The sequence below is a fragment of the Galeopterus variegatus genome, unplaced genomic scaffold (assembly GCF_000696425.1).
Source record: "Galeopterus variegatus unplaced genomic scaffold, G_variegatus-3.0.2 Scaffold172, whole genome shotgun sequence".
Taxonomy (NCBI): domain Eukaryota; kingdom Metazoa; phylum Chordata; class Mammalia; order Dermoptera; family Cynocephalidae; genus Galeopterus; species Galeopterus variegatus.
This window is the reverse complement of record NW_007726283.1, coordinates 563,898-588,212: the sequence shown is the minus strand read 5'-3', so window position 1 is coordinate 588,212 and position 24,315 is coordinate 563,898. Positions and strand designations below refer to the sequence as shown.

Sequence of the window (24,315 nt, the reverse complement as noted above, 5' to 3'; positions counted from 1 at the left end):
CTTCTGCCAGGCACCACTGGAATCTTACCAGCTTGGCCCGCTTACATTGCTTTCTTGGATTACACACTTACACAAGCAGTGTACAATCAACACCCAGGTGCGTGGGACAGACCTCTGGCTGTTTTTTCTACCTAGAGCCCTGACCAAGAAAGACAAACTTTCTTGACACAATTTATTGTGCTTGTTATTTCTAATCCTCCTTTAATTGAAGATAGAGCCTATATTGGGTTTCAGCTTTATATAGGGTCTTGATTTGAATTCCCCCGTTTCAATCATCTTCCCCACTTTGACATGAAATCCAAGGTCCTGCTCCCACGAGGACAGCCATAGCCTCAGGATTATGCCGATTGCCGCACCAGGCCATTTAATTTTTTTCCCCTTCTGAGTATTCCCTTTCTTTCTTGTGAGCTCAGATACATTTAAAAGGAGCTTTGTGACATATTATCAAGTGTTTATAGAATTGTACAACTGGGAGGTTTTTCAGATTATCTTTGCTGCTGTGGTGTAAGAAACAGAAGTCTATTTTTAACCACTTAACATCATGTTTTTAGTTGTGTTTAAAATTCATTTTATCTGTCTTCCCCCTGAAACACACAAGGACCTTAGAATGCTTTGACTTACCTTTGAACTTTCCTTTGCATTTTTCATGTGATTTTTGTTTAGTATTTTAGTTCCACGAAGTCCTTAAATACCCATACTCTTTTTTAAGTTAATGCTTACTAAGATTTACTAACATGTTTTCTAATTTTTCAGAAAATTGCTTTTGCATTCCATGCCTCACTTCCAGGTTCATTTTCTTTTTTGCTGAAGTTCAATTTTTTAGTAGTAGTTCTCTTAATGAGAATCTATTGGTAGTAAATTCTAAACTTTCGTGTCTGGAAAGGTCTCAACTTTGTCTCTGCTCTCAGATTAATGATTAAGGTGGCTACAGAATTAAAGGACAATAGTAAGTTTCTCCCTGCACATTTGGAAAATAAAATTATTTATGAAAAATAATTAAAAATATTGACCATTATCTTTTGGTATGTATTATTGTCAATGAGAAGCCTTCATCACTTTATTTGTCATTATTTTGTATGTAATCAAGCTCTCTGTTAGCTTCTGGTTTTTTTTGTTTTTTAGGGGTTTTTTTGGAATATTTTCCCCAAAGCCTTGCAGATTGGCTTTTTATGAAGCCTTCATCACTTTATTTGTCATTATTTTGTATGTAATCAAGCTCTCTGTTAGCTTCTGTTTTTTTTTGTTTTTTTTTTTGTTTTTTAGGGGGTTTTTTGGAATATTTTCCCCAAAGCCTTGCAGATTGGCTTTTTAAAAAAACAGTTTATTGAAAATAAATTACACACACATGCACAAAAAAGAAAAATAAATTACATGCCATTAAATTCATCCACGTTAAAGATAAAATTTAGTGAGTTTTAGTAAATTTCTGCAGTTGCACAACCTTCACCAAAATCCAGTTTTGCAATGCTTCTGTCATTCACAAAAGTTCTCTCATGCTCATTTCAATTAATCCTTTCTCTCACTCGTTGCCGTAGGCAATCACTGGTCTGCTTTCCGTCTTTTAGCTTTCTTTTTTGAAAATTTTGTGTGACTGGAATCATATAATATGTCTGTTTTGAGGCTCATCCATGTTTATCGTTTCTGGTTTTTGGCTGTTATGAATGATGCTGGAATGAACATTTGCATTCAGATTTTCTTGTGAACATGTACTTTCATTTCTCCTGGGTGGATACCTAGGTATAGGAATGCTGCCTTGTACACAGGCGTATGTTTAACTTTAAAAGGCATTGCTAAGCTGTTTTCCAGGCACCTGAACCATTTCACTTTCCCACAAGCAACGAAAGAAGAAGTTTCTAGTTGCTCAACACTCTTGCCCACACTTTGTTTTTGTTTAGTTTGGTTTGGTCATTCTAGCCATTCTAACAGTTCAATTTATCAATTTTTTTTTTTAATGTTCATGCTTTTCAAGTTGTATCTAGGAATCTTTTCCTAAGACAAGGTCACAAAAGTTTCCTCCTATGTTTTCTTCTAGAAGATTTGTATTATCTTTTAATTCTATTTTTTCCACAAACTTTTTGAAACACTCTCATATTTTCATTGTCCAAGTCTTGCGCTTCTTTTTAAAAATGTATTCCCAAGTATTTTTCTTATTTTATTGTGCATGAAATTTTTAAATTATATTTTCTGATTGTTCTTTGTCAGTATATAGAAAAATCAATTGATTTTTGCTTACTGATTTTACATCCTGAGATTTTACTAAACTTTGCTTATTCTAGAGCTTTATAAAAGTTGCCTTAAAATTCCCTGTATATATATATATATATGATCAAGCCGTCTGCAAATAAAGACAATTTTACTTCTTCATTTCCAATCTGGATATTTGCTTTTCTTTTTCTTATCTTGTTGCACTTGTTAGGTCCTTGCATACATTGTTGAAAAGAATTAGTGAGAGTAGAATTTCTAGTCTTAGGGGGAAAGCATTCAGCCTCCCACACTTATGTAGGATGTTAGTTATAGGTTTTTAAGGTACATCTTGTGGAGAAAAAGTAACCTATGTACACTGTTGGGGGAATGTAAATTAGTGCAGCCAGCATAGAAAAGTATATGGATGTTCCTCAAGAAACTAAAAATAGGAGCTGGCTGGTTAGCTCAGTTGGTTAGAACATGGTGCTGATAACACTAAGGTCCAGGGTTTGATCCCTGTACTGGCCAGCCACCAAAAAAAAAAAAAAAAAAGAGAAAGAAAGAAACTAAAAATAGAATTACCATGTAATCCAGCAATCCCATTTCTGGGTATTTACTAAGAAGATTTGAAATCAGTATGTTGAAGAGATGTCTACTCCGATATGTTCATTGCAGCACTATTCACAACAGCTGAGATAGAGAATCAACCTAAGTGTTCATTAACATGAATGGAATAAATGTGGTGTACATATAACTATTCAGCTTTAAAAAAGAAAGAAACTTTGCCATTTGCAGCAACATGGATGGAATTGGAGGACATTATATTAAATGAAATAAGCCAGGCACAGAAAGACAAATACCTCATGTTCTCACTTACATGTTGAACTAAAACAATTTGACTCAAAGAAGCAGAGTAGAATGGTGGTTACCAGAGGCTGGGGGTATGGGGGGTGCGGTTAGGGGAAATAGAGAGATGATGTCAAAGTGCACAAAGCCTTAATTAGACAGGAGGAAGGCTTTTCTTCTTTGAGATATATTGCACAGTGTGGTCGATATAGTAAATAATAATGTATTGTACATTTCAAAATCTCTAGAAGAGTAAATTTCAAATATTCTTACCACAAAAAATGTAAGTATTTGAGGTGATGGATATGTTAATTAGCTTGATTTAATTATTTCACATTGTATTCATAAATCATAACATCACTTTGTACTCTATAAATACATACAACTATAACTTGTCAATTTACAGTTAAAATTTTTTTTAATTAGATGAGAAAAAAGAACACATAACATGGGCTCAATAAATATGTAAACATAGCTAGAGGTGCAGATTTAACATGCTAACAACACATGTGACATGAAGAAGCATGATCTCCAAGTGCACATGCACCAAGAAATCTCTACCTCTGCATACTTAGATGTCACCCCTTTCCTGCCTAAGCCCCTTTAAGATTCTCCCTGACCTCCCTCTCAGGGAGCCAGACGAAGGATCATCCCTTCCACACTGTCTTCGTCGTGCCTGGGCACAAGCTCTAATAAAGCCTTGCTTGCTTGGGGGAAAAAAAATCAGTAAGCATGTAAGTGGGGGAAGAAAACAACCAAGATACCCTTTATCAGGTTGAGAAAGTTTCCTTCCTTTTCTAGTTCGTTAAGAGGTTTTATGATGAATGGATGCTGGATTTTTGTCCAATGCTTTTTCTGTGTCTGTTGAGATGATCTTTTTTTTTTGTCCTTTTTTCTATTAATATATGGTATATTACATTAATCACTTTTCGTATGTTAAAGTAACTTTGCATTCCTCTCACTTAGTAATTATACATAATCCCTTCAATATGTTGCCAAATTTGATTTGCTAATATTTTATTAGGGGGGGTTGAGTCTATACTCAGGAATGATTTAGGCCTGTAGTTTTCTTGTCATGCTTTTGACTGGCTTTGATATCAGATCACTACTGGCCTCATAAAATGAGCTGAGGAGTGTTTTTACTTCTAATTTCTGAACAAATTTGTGTGAAGTTGATATTCTTTCTTTCTTGTTTGATGGAATTTTTTAGTAAAGCCCTCTGGACCTGACCTTTTTTTTTGCAGAAAAATTATTAATTATTAATTCAATTAGTTTGCTTGATGTAGGTCTATTCAGATTTTCTGTTTCTTCTCGAGTCATGTGTGGCACTTTTTTGCCTTTAGGGAATGTGTTCTTTTAAGTTCTCTAATTTGCTGGCATCAAGCTGGTCAGATAACCTTTTTGTTTAACCTCAGGCCTCCTTCCTACTCATTTCCTCCTTTGGTACCTGCTCTTCTGAGACCAGAGCCTTTTCTAGGCATCTCTAGGACAGATTCTTTCCTTCCTGTGTGATTTAGGAGCTGTGGCATTTTTTAACTGTTTTGTCTGTCCTCTATCTCCTTTTCATGTTACAGAAGTAACATGAAGCATTGAAATATCTCCTCAGCTGATAACTTTTCTTTTAGTCTCTTTGCAACCATGTGTTAAAATTATTTTACTACCATTTTCACAGGGCAACTTAAAAAAGGGATGGTCATGCCAACATCTTGAACCAAAAGCCACTACTGATTTTATAAAGAGAAAAAAAGGGCCGGCCCGGTGGCGCACTGGTACAGTGCGCCGCTTGGGAGCATGGCGGCGCTCCCGCCGAGGGTTCGGATCCCACATGCAGACCGGTTCCCGCTCAGTGGCTGAGCGAGGTGCGGGCGCAAATCCCGTTGCCGGTCCCAGTCTGGTATGAGTGCGACACTGAGGGTTGCGGTCCATTGCCGGACACGAAAAAAGACAAAAAGGAAAAAAAAAAAGAGAAAAAAAATGTGTACAGTTTTTTCATTACTGAGAAAGTACATTGTGTTTTCTCTTCAACCAGGTCAAGTGTCTCCTATTTTGATTGTTCTGTTTCTGAATGGAATGTTATTCTGTTGGAAAGAGCATGGCTGTTTAGAAGCATCTATCAATGGGCACATTCTTCTTTTCATACTTAATTAGCTGTATGACCAAGGAGAAGTTGTTTAGTTTCTCTGACATTCAGTTTCTCCACTCTGTGGAGTGGGGATAATTATGTCCATATGTCTTCTTTAACAACAGGTGTGAGGATTAAAGATGGTACTCGTATATATGCAATGAAATACTCTTCAGTCTTAAAAAAAAAAAAGAAATTTTGCCATTTGCATACTTGCATATGTGAAACTATTGAGGGCCTGAGTAGGTGATCCAGAAAAAGCTGCTATTATTATTTTTCCCAGTAAGCAGAATCTTTGCCTATAGCCCTGGAACGATAGAATCACAGAGTTTTAGAGCTGAAAGCATCTTTAGTCTGGCTGCAAGAACTTTCATTAGTGGTTCCTACAACTCCCAACCTTCTTCATCCTCACTATCCTGGCCTTGCTGAAGCCTCCTAGGCAGGCGTTATTCACACAGCGGATGAAGTTTGTTTGATTCTCAGGATTCAGCAAGGTAAGTGAGATGAACATCTCTGCCATTACAAAAACTCACCAGTTGTTAAGGTCATATACTTTATAGTGGTGGAATCTGAACCCGACTTTTTGTTCCTGAAATACATTGCTGTTGTATTAGTTCCTTTTCTGTACAATCAACAGCATAAGGAGAAGATTACATATGTAGTTAGAATAATCAACCTTCTCTCTTCAGCTACGGAGTACCCTGAAGATTTTCCAATACTCATGTCATACTCGCATTCTCTCTTGATAAACATTTACTGAGCACCTACTCTATATTGGATAAAAACTGAGATATTACCCAAAGCCTTGACTCTTTTTTCTTGCCCATATAATTGAAAAGAATAAGTGTAAAGTTTACAAAATATTGGATTCTTGGGTTTTCAAAGGACAAATTAAGTTAGAAGCTCCATGCTAGGTATTTACCTTGGTGTATAGTATCTCAGACAGCTATTCACTAAACCTCCAGTCTCCACTTACTGGACAATTAGTGGGAAGGAGTATTTTATTATACAGCTATATCCATCCCGGATGAACTGGGGATCCAGAGCATGATACATTCAATGATAAAGAGCTATTCCAGAACAACCTATTTTTCTTGAAGACATGAACTATGCTTTTCTGCACAGTTGGGCCCCTGAATAAGCCACAAATGTGGCTCATATCTGGCATTGATTTTGAATTGAATTATAGTTATAAACATTATAGTATTACATGAACACTTACCCAATAATAAATGCATAGGAGCATATGAGCTTCTCTGTCACTCGTTGCTAACTTGTATGTGTCTAGAAATGAGAAATGGCCTTTTGAAGAATGTATTGTATCTTCTGCAAAACTGCACTTAAAATCGTTTCCATCAGTGCTCCTGTTAAACTCCCCGTATTTGTAAAGAATCATTCACTTTTAGGACTAATGCAACATCATTCCTTTTAAAGAAGAGAGAACATGATTTTGGAGAAATGAGGAAAAATAAGTAAACGCCATCAAGAAGGGTGTAGCCTCTGAATCAGGTCCTGCAAATCGCTTCCAACAGAACTGTCCGTCTATGAGTAAAGAGAAAGTATTTGTGGAGGAATATGGTACCAAGCAAATATGTATACTATTTATAAAATGTTCAACAAATCATTTTTTCTTATGATTTAATAGAGGACAGTCCTGATGTTTTATATCCATTGTTTTATGTTCTGTCTTTTATATACTTTTTAATAGTATGTTTATCAATTTCTTAGGCAACAGGATGCTGGTTTAGATTCAGCTGTCCCTGATGAAAGCACATTTCCAAAACTGACCACTTCTGCAATAGAGAAAGACATCTTGGTAATGAGCTATTTTTTTGTCAGTATAACTGAAAATAGAAGGAAACACTTGAAGATAATTTCACACTTTTGAGATTATTCTGTACACCTTTCTTGTGGAACTCTGTGGACATAGGAATAAATATAGAGTTCTGTAAAATTGCTCTGTTGGATTAATGGTGGAGATAGTTTTCTCCCTTGCTGCCTAAGACCACTATTAAAGAATCCCAAGTCTACCTGCTTCCCATGTGAAAGCTAGCCTCCATCATGTATAACTTTTATATGGCTGTGTTTTTTTTATGAGAAATTATCTTAATTATATAATAACGTTTCATGAAGTATATTTAACTTACTTTAGAAATAGTAATTATTCAAGTATTTCAAATAAAAAATTTTTAAATGTAAATATCAAAGACTTTAACATTGCTAACATGAAAGTATTTGGATGTTTAAATTTTTTCCCTAATAAGTGACATGTAAAAACTTGTGAAAATATATTGAAATTAAATGTCCATAATTAGAGAAACAATACCATGCTTTGAAATTAATCCTTTATGCACACATAGCAACTATCAAACTATAGTATGAAATATTAATACACCAATTTTCATGAAATATCTTATACATTTTTAAATTTAAATCTCAAATAATGCCTGCATGAACTGCGCATAATACTTTGTTCTCCTAAAACTTCAGTTTTTCTCAAGAGTCTTATTTTTGATAAACACACTTTTTTTCATAGAGCGCTAAACCTGTGTACATTTTCCCTTTCTTTATGTAGAGGTATTACTATTATATTCACCATGGAATTGATACGGACCATGTAGCCCCAATGGAAGATTCCTGGCTAGAACATGTACTGGATTTAGTTCCACAACATCTGAAAGTCCTCACTGACAGCATAATTGGGTTGTCTGATGAGATGAGAGAAGATTATCTTCTTAGTGTAAAGAAATCCATAGGTAAAGTAGTATTTCTCTTTTCTTTCTAATTTGAATGTGTCACATGAAAAATAATTTTTTTTGTATTGAAAATTAATACTGGTACTTTAAACTACTTACATATTAATTATGCTGTTATTTCATTGCTGTTATATTGCTTAAGATGGTAAGCAAATTTCATTAATGAAACTCAAGAAAAAAATTAAAATATCATTCTTTCTATTTGTAGGGATATATCCTCTCAACAAAGGACAGAGCTAAAAAAAAATAAAACATTAATTTCAACCCTTCAAAATATTGAGTGCCTAATTTATTCAAGGCATTAGGCACTTAGGAGGTAGTCTCTCCTTTAAGATGGTTCTTTCCTTCAAGGATCTCTTAGTTTAGGCATAAGAGACAAGGCATACATATATGAAAGATTACCTATAAATTTAAGCATTAAAAATGAACATAATATTACTGACATTAGAGTGTGATTAATTACAGAATTGCTGGTATGGACCAGAGGTTGGCAATTTATACCTCACAGGCCATATCTGGCCACTGCCTGTTTTTGTAAATAAAGTTTTATTAGAACACAGCAACACTCATTCATCTGCATATTGTCTATGGCTGCTTTTGAGCTACAATGAGCAAAGCTGAGTAGTTGTAACAGAGATATTGTGGCCTACAAAGTCAAAAATATTCCCAGTCACAGCAACACTCATTCATCTGCATATTGTCTATGGCTGCTTTTGAGCTACAAAGAGCAAAGCTGAGTAGTTGTAACAGAGATATTGTGGCCTACAAAGTCAAAAATATTCCCAGTCTGACCCTTTATGTAAAAAGTTTGTTGATCAATAGATCCTAAGGCAGACTGATATGAAAATCATTTTTAAAATACTGTTTTCTGGTCCCACCTGAATTAAAATCTCTGGAGGCAGGACTTGGAAATCGGTACTTTCAGAATAGGCTCTTCAATTGGTTGTGATAGTAAACCTGGTATGATGAATGCTGTGTTCAAAACAGAGAAATCATAATGCTTTGGAGTGATCTAGTGATCTGGGGACCCTTCAGGGAGGAAAGCATTCATTGCATTTAAGACTGTTACTGTGTATCCTGGTGATATAAAAACAAAGAGCCAAATCCCTAACCCACAGAGCTCATAGCAATGAGGGAGATGGACAAATCACTAAATTAGAAAGTAAAGTATTAAGTGTAGTGAGGAGAGAAATAGAAGACATGTCCCTGACTTGTTAGGAAGGACTCTGGAGGCACCCCAATTGAGTCTTGAAGGATGAGGAACCATGGACCAGGGAACATGCTTGGCCTAAGCAATGATGTGAACGATGGCAGACATGCATGAAAGGCTCTTCCAGGCTTGCAAGCAGTTCTGGTGGCCAAAGCATAGGGCTCATTTTGGCAATGGGACAGAATCTGAAGGGCCTTATATGCCTTTTTAAAGTATTCGAAGGTAAAGGAGAGTCTCTGAAGGATTTTAAGTATGGGGGTGATATTTGCATGTTAGAAAGAGCATCTTGAAAGACAAGCAGGAGAATTAGAATTAATTGTGAATTAAAGACCACCAAAGACAGAAACAGAAGTAGCCTACTTTATTGATTTTATAAAAAGATTGGTTTTTGCTCTTATGCAATTTAAAGAGAACAGCGAGGCAATATGTGCCTTTCCTTATTGAAGGAAAACAACTATTAATCTGTATGGTTGACCTTCAAATCAATAAAAATGCTTTTGGTAGAATAACTATAAAGGAAAATGTAGTATTAAAAACAATTATCATTTTCAAATGAAAGAACAGGAACACATTGTTAAAAAGGGAAACATATACTCTCAAAAACACAGACATGATAAATTTTTCTCATAATTTTAAGAAATTTTCTTCTATTCATAAATGCACAAATTGCTGACTATTTTAAAACTTTGAAATAACTTAGATGATTAATTTTAATAGAATTAGTTTTGAAATTGCTTAGAAATATAATTAATATAAGGTTATTTGTCAGAACTTTAAAATTTTCTTTTAGTTGATTTTGTTTTAAAGGATCCTAGAGAAAAAGAAGATGATAAAAAACCAGATGAACTTCTACCACACCGTGCTGAGTAAGTGACCAGGTTTTTTTAAGAATATTGATTATGTGATCATTTCTGTATGTGTTTGTATGTTTGTACACCAGTTATATTTTCTCATATGTACGTTTATAATTTATATATAAACATACGTATGTGGTATGTTTATATATTTCACATACACAGCTGATGTTCTTGTGATCTTTGCTTATAAACATTATATATTAAATAGTATATGTAATACTGTATATTTAAACCCTAACACATTGGATAGTTGGATAGATGGGTAGTCAAATAGACACATGGACACCCTGGTGGAAAGAACAAGATATAGGTCTTTGCATCTTCACAGCAACAACACAGGCTTCAGATACAGTAGGGGCATAAAAACTTGATGGCAATTTGTACAAAAACACACTGGAAACATTGCAGAAAATATGTATATATAGAATGTATTTCAGTTTATTACATGGATTAAAATAGAGAACATATAATGGAAAATCTATTTGCTATATATTTTCCCTAAAAAATTTAACATTTCAAAATAAATATTTTAAACAGTATGAAGAATGGAACTTATCTTTATACAATTAAGTAAACAATTCAGTTTTACTTTGTTTCTTTTTTATTATTTAAAAGTGCCCCCAATTATTTTTTTCCATCTGGTGGAGAGGAGGAATGTCATGTACCATTTGCATATATCTTCTATGGAAAATGGCTTTTCCCCTGGGAAAAGACATAAATCATCCTTTTTAATTGTAAGGATGGTATAGCCATACTAGAAAAATTGAACCAAACTCACTATGTAATAAAACAAGACTTAGTGTTTAAAATCTGTGAGAATAAAAAATTATAGACACATAAAATGTAAATGTTTAAATATACTCTGGCAATCTTCAATGTAAAAAAAGGTGACTATTTAGGTCATAGAAGTTACAGAATAAATGTCTTTCAAATAAGAATCTTAGAGAATGTTTGTGATTTGTAAATGACCTTTACACATTAACAGGGGATAAAGTTAAAGGGGATTTCTTTAGGCAGGCTGGATTATATTATTAAAATATTTTATTTATTTATTTATTTAAAATTTTTTTATTGAAGGGTAATTGATTATACATATTAGTGGGATACAAAGTTGACTATCAATAGTTGTGTCAACGTGTGATGGTCGTCAGGACTGTTAGCATATTCATCATTACAACTAGTAATCATTTTTTGTGTCTGTTAACCAAGTTTTCATTAATTTCTCATACAATAAAAGTTTAAATGTTGTGTGTCCTGAAATTAATAGAGAATCTTTGAAGATGTATAAGAAAGATAGCTGTCCTTTTCTACTTGATCATTGTAATTTATTTGTGGATTACATAGGATCCAGTATTTAGAGACAAAAATGAATTATCTTATGTGTTAAGGATTCAAATCTAATTTCATAATAATTAATTATTATAATGAAGAGAGATCAAATGTTCACATCACAAAGAAATGATTAAATTTTGCAATGCCAAATATGCTAATTACCCTGATTAGATCGTCATACATTGTATACATGTATTTAAATATCACACTGTACTCCATAAATACTTTCAATAAAAAACTAATTAAAAAATATTATATTGAAATTATCCTAAACCACAAAGAGTATGACCTTTATATATTATCATACATTGTATACATGTATTTAAATATCACACTGTACTCCATAAATACTTTCAATAAAAAGCTAATTAAAAAATATTATATTGAAATTATCCTAAACCACAAAGAGTATGACCTTTATATATTTTAAAACATAATTGCGTGTTTTGTTATTACCATGAAGGATACATCATATTTTTATTAAAATTAAGCCATTATTATTCAAAAAGTAAATTTACTGTAAAATACTTTCTTTTGACTTTATAAAAAATAACTGAATATTTTCTCTTTGTTTTCAGGATGGAAATTCTACCTAAACCTTGGAGGAAATCTTTTTTAGCTGCGAGCAGTCATATTAGGGATCACTTGAACGCAATAAACCCTACAATGCTGGCCGTGCTGGATTTGATAACTGAATATTTTCTCTTTGTTTTCAGGATGGAAATTCTACCTAAACCTTGGAGGAAATCTTTTTTAGCTGCCAGCAGTCATATTAGGGATCACTTGAACGCAATAAACCCTACAATGCTGGCCGTGCTGGATTTGTGGCACAGTAATTTTAAGTGAGTATTTCTGACCTTACTGAAGGTTTTAAAAGAGGGGTGAAAGTTATTGTGGCACAGTAATTTTAAGTGAGTATTTCTGACCTTACTGAAGGTTTTAAAAGAGGGGTGAAAGTTATTTTATCACACCTTAATTATTTCTTTTACTATTTTAACTGCAAAGTAAAACATTAATTACAAATTTAATGTAAGTATTCAAACATGGTTTAAAATAAACAATATAGAAGAACATTGAAACCTAGTAAATATTGTCCAGATGAGTAACATGAAGTAAAGTTCTTGGAAGGCTGTTGGGGACCCTGGCCCAGCCTCAGAGGCATGCGTGGGAAGCCCTTGGCAGAGCTGGGCATGAAGGATGCGGCCACTGCTGGAGCAAAGAGCGTGGTCCTGGGGCCTAGGAGGGTTTGCCCTGCTGCACTGAAGCTTCAGCTTCATGTCTCCTCCTTGCACGGCCCCTTCCAAGGCCCTGGGAGGTGCCTTAGCAATATGCTCAGGTGGATGTATGTTTTTATAAAATTTGCAAAAAGTAATACAGATTTATATTATGTTTCTTAAAGAAGTTCTACCTTCAGTCTCTTGAAACCTTGATGTGCCTGTGCCCTTGTGATAGAGGAGATGGCATCCTGGTTTTTAAAGCTCAGGGACAGAAGGAGGTCCAGTGAGCTTTTACTCATCCACCCCAACTGCAGCCTTGGCTTACATGTGACCCGCTCTCTGGGTCCCCTGGTTTTGTTGTGTTGCATTGACTGCATTAGGGTGCAATACGTGAGCACACTGTCCTGCCTCCCGCAGACCCAAGGGGAAGGCCACTGATTTTAGGACCTTGCAAAGTGCTATCTGTCGTCTCTGACCTCAGAAATCCCCTGGACTTACACTAGGGGACTCTTACCAACCAACTTCTCTGAACTCCTTCCAACATTGGACTCCATAGCATGCCCAGCACCTAACCCTGCTCCTGCTCCTGGTCTTGTTGCAGAAGCGAAGCCACCCGGCTCGCCCCAGCTCTGCCACCCTCTGATTGTAGGCTCTCTAGTCCCTCTCATTCTCCCTGGGCCTCAATTTCCCCACAGGTGAAGTGATCGTTTGGTAAGTTTGTGGTATCTAAGGCCTCTTTCTTCCCTTACTCTATCTCTCTTTCCCTTCCTTTGTTTAACAAATTTTAATTTAATTTCTTTATACAGATACATATGTAATTTTATATAAATACATAAATGTGATCATACACACTTTTTAAGTGTAGTCTTTTTTTCCATCTACTTGACTTCCACCTGCCTTTCTTTTCCTCATACTTGCCCTTCTTTCCACCAACCCAGCCAAATGACACATAATAATTGAGTAGGTATCTTCCCATATTTTTCTTTGTGCTCACATAACCACATACATGTGTACATCTACACACGTACACATGTATGTAGCATAATATACACACACATATGATATTTTTTGGTCTTTGTTGTATAAAAATGACCATGCATTACTACTGTATTTTACTTCTCTCAAGAGTATTTTGCAAAAATCCCTGTGACTGAACTGATATAGCTATAATTTATACTTTTTAATAGGTGTATAATTTTTCATGGTGTGGCTGAACCATCATTTTTTTCAGCTATACCTTCATTAAGGACATTCATTTTGCTTTCAGTTTCTGCTACTATGAATAATGAATGTGTCGGGAAATAACCTTGTACATATATTGTTATTTACAGGTACTTTTATTTCTATGCAATAGATTCCCAAAAGTGGAATTGCTGGATCAAAGCATATTTGTGTTTTGCATTTTAGCTGATGTTAGATTTCTTTCCAGAAATGTTTGATACTTTATATTTTCACCAACAGTGAATGACAATGTCTTCCCCCAGAACTTTAGCTCTGTGTGTTATGGAATTTGTCCAATCAATAAGAAACATTATATCATCATTACTTTTGTTTGGGTTTGTTGGACTACTAGGGAATTTGAACATCTTTTTATATGTTTGTTGGTTGTTTGGATTTGTTTGATTATGAATTCTCTATTTATATCTTTTGTCCATTTTTCTGCTGCGTTTTTTGCCTTTTCTTGTCAGTTTTATGACCTCTAAATATAACAGAGGTTTTAGTTCTGTGCCTGTTACCTGAAACAAACAAATCAAACAATCACTAAAACTCAGGTTTATTATTTGCCCATTGACTGAGTTTATAGTCTCCCTCATCATGCAGACATTTTAAATTTTTTGTATTGTCAAATACATCTCTCTTTTCTACCTTCTGAATTACTAGTCTTGGTTAAGAAGGTTTCCCTATTCAGTAAATTGTATGTGAGATCTCCCTGGCTACTTGTAAAATTTTTATATATATAATTTTTTAACATTTTAGTTTTTTGACCACCTGGAGATTATTCCTACCCATGACGTAAGATGGAGTTCACTTTGGTTTTCTTCCAGATAGCCAATTGTGCCAGCACCATTTATTAGACAATCTACCTTTTCCCCCTTAATTGAACTATTAACTTTGTAATAGATTAAACTCTAATTTACAGTAATTTACAGAATCTATAGTAATCTATAGAATCTCTTTCTGGACTCTCTGTTTTGTTCTTCTAATTTTAAATCTCTGCACAAATACTGTATTAATTTGATTAAAGTGACTTTATGGTATGTTCTTATATCTGGTAAAAGAAATCCCCGCTCACTACTTTTTATACTCTTCTTGGCTGTTTTTTAACATTTACTTTTCCTTATTATACTTTATACAATTCAAAAGACAAAAAGATGGAAAGTCACAAAGAAAGAAAAAATTGTCAGTATCTTGATTAAACTGTTTTAAATTTTCATATAAATTTTGGAAAACAGACATAGTTAAGTAATTTTGCTCAGATCCCTTATATATTTCAATATTCAATTTTTTTTTTTTTTAAAAGATGACCGGTAAGGGGATCTCAACCCTTGGCTTGGTGTTGTCAGCACCACGCTCAGCCAGTGAGCAAACCGGCCATCCCTATATAGGATCCGAACCCGTGGCCTTGGTGTTATCAGCACCCTGCCTTCAGCAGGAATCTGTCGAGCTGGATTTAGCCAGAATCCTCCCTTATCCCAATGTTTTGTGTTAGTAATTTTCCATCTACTGATCCCCACACTATTTGTTGGCTGTAAAACCCCACTTGTCTTTGTATTCTAAGTACCTCTCTCTCCTACCTATTGCAAAACCCTCATTGAATAAAGGATTCATTACCATCTTTAACAAGTGTCATCATTAATTTTTTCTTTAACACTGCACAAAGGAGAGATTCTCTGTTCACAGAATTCCCTATCACGTCCTCTTTAGGGCAGGATTTCTCTATAAATTTTGAATGATTCCCTTTTGGGAGAAAGCTTGGGCAGGCTGTTTCATTCCAGTACCTTTTCAGGAAGTTCTGACTCTTCCATATGCATTAATTATTCTAGTGTATTGTTCCCTTCTCTCTTTATTCTTGGTTGTACACCGTGGAACTCTCTGGATTTCCAGGAACAATTTACTTGGCTGAATGAACAAAGGCCTGTAGAATGTAATGAGACTATGCTAGGTTTCCAAAGCCTAACCAGCCCTTCCTTCATACTCCAGGGGCCTCTGGTGATGTCAGAGAATGGGCTAGGACCCTTAAAACTGGCTTTTGGCTGTCAGACTACATACTGCTAGGAAGTGTATTCTTCCAGCTTTCCATTGTACAATGTGGGTTTCTTTGCCTAATTTGGCATACCGAGAATAGGAAGAGGTCATCTCCTTGCCCTGTTTTTATCATTTCTTTTGGATATTGGGGCTCAAATATCCTTTTCCTGAAAAGGCCTATGATCTAATTTTGCATGCAGTCATGAAATTATACAGTATAGTATATTATTTCACAAAAGATGTTTATTTACATTAATACATTTCATTTTCAAAACAGCACAAGTTGTTTTCCTTTATATCCATTCACAGATGGAATTCCCAGAATACACTGAGCTGGACGCTGAGGGATAGGGCTCCATTGCCTAGTATTGTCCATAAAGGGCTAAACTTGGTCTGTTAGACACTGTCAGGAGGCAAGAGACAGGAAAATGAAAGGAGGAAGAGGAAGAAAAAGCAACAAAGCTGAAATAAGAACACAGTAAATAGTGGATGTGTCCCAAATTAAGCTCCATGGTTGTGGTGACGGTGGTGGTAGTAGCTGCAACTGAAGCAAAAAGTGCTCGAGGCATCCAGGATAAGGACGAGTGGGAAAGAAGCTCTGCAGTCTGTGGGTGGAAAGAGAACCCCACCAAGTCCTATGTTGCCTTTGAAGGCATAGGTTGTCCTTATTCTCTATGCGAGTATTAAGAGTGTGGTGGGCACTTGCAAGTGCTGTCCTTTGGAGTAGTAGCAACATTGAATACACAGGTCATCCTTACTCTTGGTGACAGTCATTTGCTCTGAATCTCAGCAGACCTTGAAAATAGAGGACATCTCTATGTGTGGCAGTGGATTGGGGGAATGTTTTTTTTTTTTTTTTTCCTTTTTTTTGGTCTTTTTTCATGTCTGGCAATGGATCGCAACCCTCAGTGTCGCGCCCGTATCGGACCGGGACCGGCAACGGGATCGCAACCCTCGGTGCTGCGCCCACACCTCGCTCAGCCAGTGAGCGGGAACCGGTCTGTATATGGGATCCGAACCCTCGGCGGGAGCGCCGCTGGGCTCCCAAGCGGCGCACTGTAGCAGTGTGCCACCGGGCCGGCCCAAGGATTGGGGGATGTTAATGTAAAAAATCATCTGCATAACTCTAAAATGCACGAGTGTGGAAACCTGGTGGGTACTCTCTAGATGGAAATGTACAAATTCATGTCATTTGGTATTAACACTTAACAGAAACCACTTAATATCGGAGATAGCATTTATAATGCAGTCACAACCTACACAGCACGTACATATTCTTGCTTGAAAAATAGTGTATGTATAACATCACAACAGAATTTAGAAATTATAATATGATATAAATTATAGTAGTTGAATGTAAAAGAAAGTTAAGCTCATATTAAAAGATAAAATAGATTTCTTAAATTCATAATTTGGACCAGATGAGCCTAGGAAAATATTGCTAGATCATAACACTATGGATTCTTTTACCATATAGCACTTGGATACATATTAAGTCACTATTAAACATACTAAAAAGATGCTTAACCTAACTCATAATATGAGAAATGCAAAGAGATTGAAATAAAAACTACACTGAGAAACCATTTCTACCTCAAATTTGGCAAAATTCCAAAATTTTACATCACACTTTGTTGATGAGACTTGGAGAAATGGCCCCCTTCCTAGGGGAACCTAGACACCTCTATGAAAACTACAAATTCAAAATTACAAATTATGTTTGAATCTGGCAATCTCACTTTTGAGAAAGTAGCCTATAGATACACCTGAAAATGTAGGAAATAATATAGGTATAAGGTTCTTTATTGTGGCATTTGATTATAAACGACTGGAAACAACCAAGTATCCATTGATAGTGGACTGGTTGAATAAGTTATAATACCTTCACACATTGAAATGTTACACAGATATAAAATACTAGTGAGAAAAATCTCAGTGTGTTAATATAGAAAGGTCTCCAGGATGTGAAAAAAGCAGGTGCAGAACACTGCCTATAGCATGCTACTTTGAAAATAACAAGGCAGGGCGACTGGGAAAAGCAAAACATGTTTCTACGAAAGGGAAAAATTCATGGGACGAGCACTTGGAGTGGGATTGGGGCAGGGGTGGAGGGGGGGCAACCTGGACCTGGTAAGAAGTGAGAAGATTAGTTTTGAGAACCGGAGAACAAAGTCAGAGACTGAACTCGATACCAAGTTCAGAGTATTAGGCCGGGTCAGTTTAAATCCCTCCTGCTTGAAATCAGTGATGGAGCCAAGGGCCGAGATGGGTTTCAGTCTGTGATGAGCATCAAGCGGCAGGTGTGAGGGCAGTAGGGATATGGGACTGACATGAGTTGACAGAAATTTGTTTCTGATTGGATGAGGCCGATAAGGGATAGGAAGATTTCAGAGAAAATCCTGAGATTCACAGTCTGTGTGATTTGGAGCTATTTGGTTCTACTAATAGAAAATTGAAATAAAGAAGTGATTTTGGTGATTAGAAGAGTCACCATCATAGAACTTTTAAAGAGACTTACATTTTCCTTCTGTTAACCAAGTTCAAGCTAATGCATAGTGAGTAATATTATTTTTCCTGACTCTTTCTATTGCTTTAAACCAATGGCTTAAACTATTGCTCCATTGCTAGATTAGCGTAGGAACTATCTTGAAAAGGTAGGAACACTGTCTGGTAGTATTTTTCCCATCTTCTTGGCAATTCAGCCTATTGACCAAATGGGAAATGTTATTACCAGAGATTTCATGCTAGATTTTCATAGAAAGTCATGTACTGTAAAACCTCTCAATCTCCAAACACCACAAAGCATAGAATTCTGTGTCAAATCAAACACTAAGGAACTAAGGAAAATGAGTTCCTTAGTGATCTGGTGGCTCTATGACAAAGTGAGTCCAAGGCTCCTGCTGTAGCAACCACCTCTTCAGTGCTGTTGCATACCGCATGCATCTGCATCCTGATTTGCAGCTAAAGTTTTAAAATATAAAGTAATGTTGAAAACATTCATCAAAAAGCATAAAAAGAGATCAGGTTATGTTTCATATGTGCTGTTATATGCTACACTTTAGAAGTATTTTATTTAAAACATAACTTTTTTACACTGCTCAGTTGTCCAGAATAATGCATGAAAGTTTCCCCAACAATGGTTGTACCTACTTTAGTGCCCAATTACTACTGATGTCATATACTGAAACCTTATACCTTAAGAGATGAATTTTAGCTAGTGAAAGAAATAAATAGATTTGAAATGTGTTTTGTTTACTAACAAGTATTTTATGTTGGTCTTTAAGTTCAAATTAACTGTGATGTTTTTAATAACACAATAATACTAACAGCTAACATTGTTCTTTCATTTTAGTTACTCTGCCAGAGGAAGTTCTTAAATGAGTAAACCATGTATATAACAAAGATCCATAGCATTGTAGGAAAGAAAAGCGGTTATATTGAAAGCTATTGACGCAAGTAAACCCTGTGTTTTTTTAAAAATCAGACAGGTTCAACGATCACTGGCTCCACCCCTTGGCTCCCTAATACACAGGGCTGTGTTTCATTCAAAGAGGATGCAATTTTTGTTTTAGGAGCAGTGGATCCCATAAGCATTGAGCCCTACCTCTTTCCCTGTTTTAAGTGTTACAGTTTGAAAGCAAAAGCCAGTCTCACTATCCATCGAATCCCAGTCATTGCAATCTTCTATTCCACAGTGAAGCTATGTAATATCATCTGTCCTCCTACTGAATTTAATTATATAAATTATTTTTTAAATTAGGATCTCTCATGTTCTTGAATATTTAATTGTATGGAACAAAATTTTTATGATAAAACTTAGGAAAATGATATTATTGAGAAGAAACTAATTAGCAAAAATATTAAATGCCAGAAAAACCTCATTCTTAAGTTACTGTTCATTTTTATTTCTTGCAGAAAATTACGTTTAATTGATATAGAAGAATTTCACAATCGCCTGGATGCGTTAGAGCTGTCAAATTTTCAGACCATTATCATGAGACACATGGAAACTGCCAAAGAGACTCTCCTTAAAGTGTAAAGTTTTGAAATTTCATTTAGGAAAACATAAGTTTAAAAATGTGATTGGTGGGGTACTGCGTTTTAACTGCTTTTAGAAAATCCCTTCTGAACAAGTTTTTAATCATTTCTGTACAAGAGTTAAATATAATGTCTGTAATTGCCTTTATCTGTAGTGTTTATCCAGATGTTCTACACAGCATAGATTGTGCAGAAGCTAAAATGATCATAATGAATGGTTACTTTTTTCTAAATTCTGGTTTCCATTTTTGCTCTGAGCGTGGCATTGGATACTGTGGAGGAATGATCATCAACTAGCGATTCACCAGATATTTATTTGACATCTACTATTTACATGCAAGGCACTGTGCCTCTTTCATTCTGTTTTTATGTGGAGGATAAAGAAGAGTTTAAAGAATGATTAGCTAGGGGAAGTGTATTGTTTAAATGAGTTTACGATCTCACTGTAGGTTAGACTTATCAAATGATAACTAGACATCTCCTTGGATTGGCCCTTCAGAATGGAATAGCCATATATGACAATTAATGATGTGGGTGCCAGACAATGTGCTCTGAAACAGTATAGGAAAACTGCCTCTATCATGGGTCACTAAGTTATTATAAATAGGATGTTAAAGTAAGATCAAATTTAAGATAACAGAGGACATGAAACTTCTGGCATAGCTTCATGATTTCCAAAAATTACTTAGAAATATACCTTGATAACTTAAGATTAAATCTTTGTTTTTTTCTTTCCCAAATTCTTTTTCTGATATTACTTGAAAGAACTGTAGCCTTTCATTTTATATTAGTATTTAGTTAACATAAAAGTAGAGGAGAGGTGAAAAAACATTAATTAGAGGGGAAAATGACCTCTTAAAGACAGAATACAAATATGTTATCTTGATCTATAACTTCGGGATTATGCTTCAGGAAACATTACCACTGTGAATTTTAGTAAAATGGGTGTCAAAGTACAGAGTACAGTACAAACTTCTACCGAACAATTTTTTTCTGAGAAGTGTGGATTGATGAGCTGTATCTCTTGATATTTCCTGATTGACTCTAAGGAAAGAACTCCCTGACCATTCTGGGATAAACACATTCCAGAATGTTTATCAAGGTTGAAAGGCAGAACATCAGCACACAGTGGAGAAACGACTAGCCACAATTGATTACGACATCTACCCCAAACCCAAACGACATTTCTTAGTCCTCGTCTTCCACTCGTACTGAGCAGTCGCTGTGGTTTATCACCCGGCATTCTGGAAACCTGTTTTTCTGTGCCCCTGTACTTCTCAGGTTCCCAAACCCAAACGACATTTCTTAGTCCTCGTCTTCCACTCGTACTGAGCAGTCACTGTGGTTTATCACCCGGCATTCTGGAAACCTGTTTTTCTGTGCCCCTGTACTTCTCAGGTTCCTCTGCACTCTCTCTCTTTCTGGATCTACTTATTCTTACTATCCCCTAAGAATAAGGGCTCACAGCTCTTTCTTGTTGTCTCTTTTCTTCATATTCTCTTGACAATTTCGTGATTTCATCTGTCTCAACAGTTTCAAGATCTTATTTGTTTTCTGAGCCCTAGGCCCTTGTTCCAGTTTTTTTTTTCCTTTTTGTCTTTTATACTGACGGGTAACGGGATCGCAACCCTCAGTGTTGCGCCCGCACCAGGGACCAGCAACGGGATCGCAACCCTCAGTGTTGTGCCCGCACCGTGCTCAGCCAGTGAGCGGGAACCAGTCTCCACATGGGATCTGAACCCTCAGCGGGAGCACCGCCGCGCTCCCAAGCAGCGCACTCTCCAGTGCGCCACTGGGCCAGCCCCTTGTTCCAGTTTTACACTGAATGTCTTCAGTGGGAAGTCATGTCGGTGCCTGAATCTCAGCATGTCCCTAACAATGTTTATTTTCTCTCTTCCAAACCTGCTACTTTTCCTGTTCTGGACCATTTCCAGGCTAAGTTGAAAACCTTGTGACTTTTGGGGTCTCTTTTGCTCATCATCTTTATCCTTAACCACCTCCAGCTTGCTCCCAGCCATATCCTGTGTATTGCTATTCTTTTTTTATTGTGATATAATGCACTTGCCTTAAATTCACCACTGTGATGTGCACAATTCATGCACAATTCAATGATTTAAAATATATTTACAAGATTGTTCACCATTAATTCCAGAACATTTTCACCACCCCAGAAAGAAACTGTACCTGTTAGCAGTCACTCCCCATTTTCCCTCCCCAAAGTGCCTGGTAACCACTAATATATTTTGTGTCCCTAAGGATTTCCCTATTCTGGGCATTTCATCTAAGTGGAATGATATAATATGTGGCCATGTATATTTGGCTTCTTACATGAAGCATACTGTTTTCAAGGTCCATCCATGTTATATCATGTATCAATATGTCATTCCTTTTTCATGACCAAATAATATTTCATTGTGTGGAAATAGCACATTTTGTTTATTCATTCACCAGCTGATGGACATTTGGGTTGTTTCCACTTTTTGGCTATTTTGAATATGCTGCTATGAACATTCATTTCTGTATGAACATATGTTTTCAGTTCTCTTGGGTATATACCTAAGAGTGAATTGCTACGTTATATGCTAACTCTATATTTAACTTTTTGAGGAACTGCTACACTGTTTTTCAAAGGGACTGTAAGATTTTACATTTCTATCAATAATGTATGAGAATTCCAATTTCTCCACATTCTTGCCAATATTTGTTGCTATCCATCTTCCTGATTATAGCCATCCTGATGGGTGTGAAGTGGCATCTCACTGTGGCTTTGATTTGCATTTCCCTAATAACTAATGATGTTGACCATCTTTTTTATGTGTTTATTGTCCATTTATTTATCTTCTTTGGATAAATGTCTATTCAAATGCTTTGCTCATTTTGTATTGGGTTATCTTATATTTTATTCTTGAGTTATGAGTTCTTTATATATTCTGGATATTAGACCCTCATTGGTTATATGATTTGCAAATATTTGTCCAATTATGTGGTTTGTTTTTTCACTTTCTTGATGGTGTTCTTTGAAGCAAAAATATTTTTAATTTTGATGTAGTATAATTTACCTATTTTGTCTTTGGTTGCTTGTGCTCCTGATATCATATCTAAGAAACCATTGCCTAATCCAAAGTCACAAAGATTTACCTGTTTACATATGTTTTCTTCTAAGAGGTCTATAGTTTTAGTTCTTACATTTAGGTCTTTATGACCATTAAGACTACTCCATTTTGACTTAATTTTTTATTTAGTGTGAGTTAGGGGTCCAAATTCATTCTTTTCCATGAGGATATCCAGTAGTCTCTGCACCATTTGTGTAAAAGACTATTCTTTCCTTGTTGAGTGGTCTTGGCACCCTTGTTTAAAATCATTTGACAATATATGTGAGGATTTATTTCTGGGCTCTTTATTATATTCCATTGATTTATTTGTCTGTCTTTATGCCAGTACCAACCTGTTTTAATTCTTTCTTTACTGTAGCTTTGTAGTAAGTTTTGACATCAGGAAGTGTGAGTCCTCCAGTTTTGTTCTTCTTGAAGATTGTTTTGGTTGCTCTAGGTCCCTTGTATTTCCATATGCATTTTAGTATCAACTTGTCCATTTTTTAAAAAAAAGGCCATTGGGATGTTGATAATGAAGCATTGAATCTGCAGATCAATTTTAGGAGTATTGCCATCTGCTATGGGTCAAATGTGTCCCCAGAAGTTCACATACTGGAAACTTGATCTCCATTGTAACATTGTTAAGAGAGTGGGAAATCCAATTATGGTATTTGAAAGGTGGGGACTTTTAGAGGTGAGTACATTGCGAGGACTGTGGTCTTGGGAATGGATTGATCTATTTATGGAGTAATGGGCATGATTCTGATGGCTTTATAGGGAAAGCAAGTGAACAGGTTAGCTCTCTCTTGGCTCAGCCCATTCTTTCCATGTAACACCTTGCATTGCTAAGGCGAGTCACCACCAAGGAAAATGCTCTCACCAGATATTTTCCCTGGACTGTGAGCTTTCAGCCTCAAAACTGTAAGAAATAAATTTCATTTCTTTATAAATGATCCAGTTTCAGATATTGTGTTATAAGCAACAGAAACAGACTAATACATCTTAACAATATTAAGCCTTCCAATCCATGAACATGGAATGTCTTTCCATTTATTTAGTTCTTTAATTTCTTTCAACAATGTTTTGAAGTTTTCAGTATACAAGTCTTCCATTTTTTTGGTTTATTTTTTTCCTAAGTATTTTATTCTTTTGAAACTATCATAAATAGAATTGTTTTCTTAATTTAATTTTCAGATTGTTAATGCTAGTGTATAGAAACACAACTGATTTTTGTATATTAATCTTGAATCCCACAACTTTGCTCAACTTGTTTACTAGCTTTACTTGTTGTTTTTTTTTTTTTTTTTTTTTTTTTTTTTTTTTGTGTGTGTGTGTGTGTGTGTGTATTCTTTATGGCTTTTCATATGTAAGATTATGTCATCTGCAAATAGACATAGTTTTACTTCTTTCTTTTT

At 35.5% G+C, this 24,315-nt stretch overlaps 1 protein-coding gene across 1 annotated transcript in view; it reads left to right on the top strand.

The window, feature by feature from the left end:
• Window positions 1-24,315, top strand: part of DNAH7 (dynein, axonemal, heavy chain 7) — a 250,129-nt gene that overhangs the window by 11,116 nt on the left and 214,698 nt on the right. Inside the window, 5 exon segments of the mRNA XM_008563289.1 lie at window positions 6,881-6,968; window positions 7,728-7,908; window positions 9,909-9,984; window positions 12,024-12,149; window positions 19,686-19,805. Coding sequence (XP_008561511.1) covers window positions 6,881-6,968; window positions 7,728-7,908; window positions 9,909-9,984; window positions 12,024-12,149; window positions 19,686-19,805 — 591 coding nt within the window.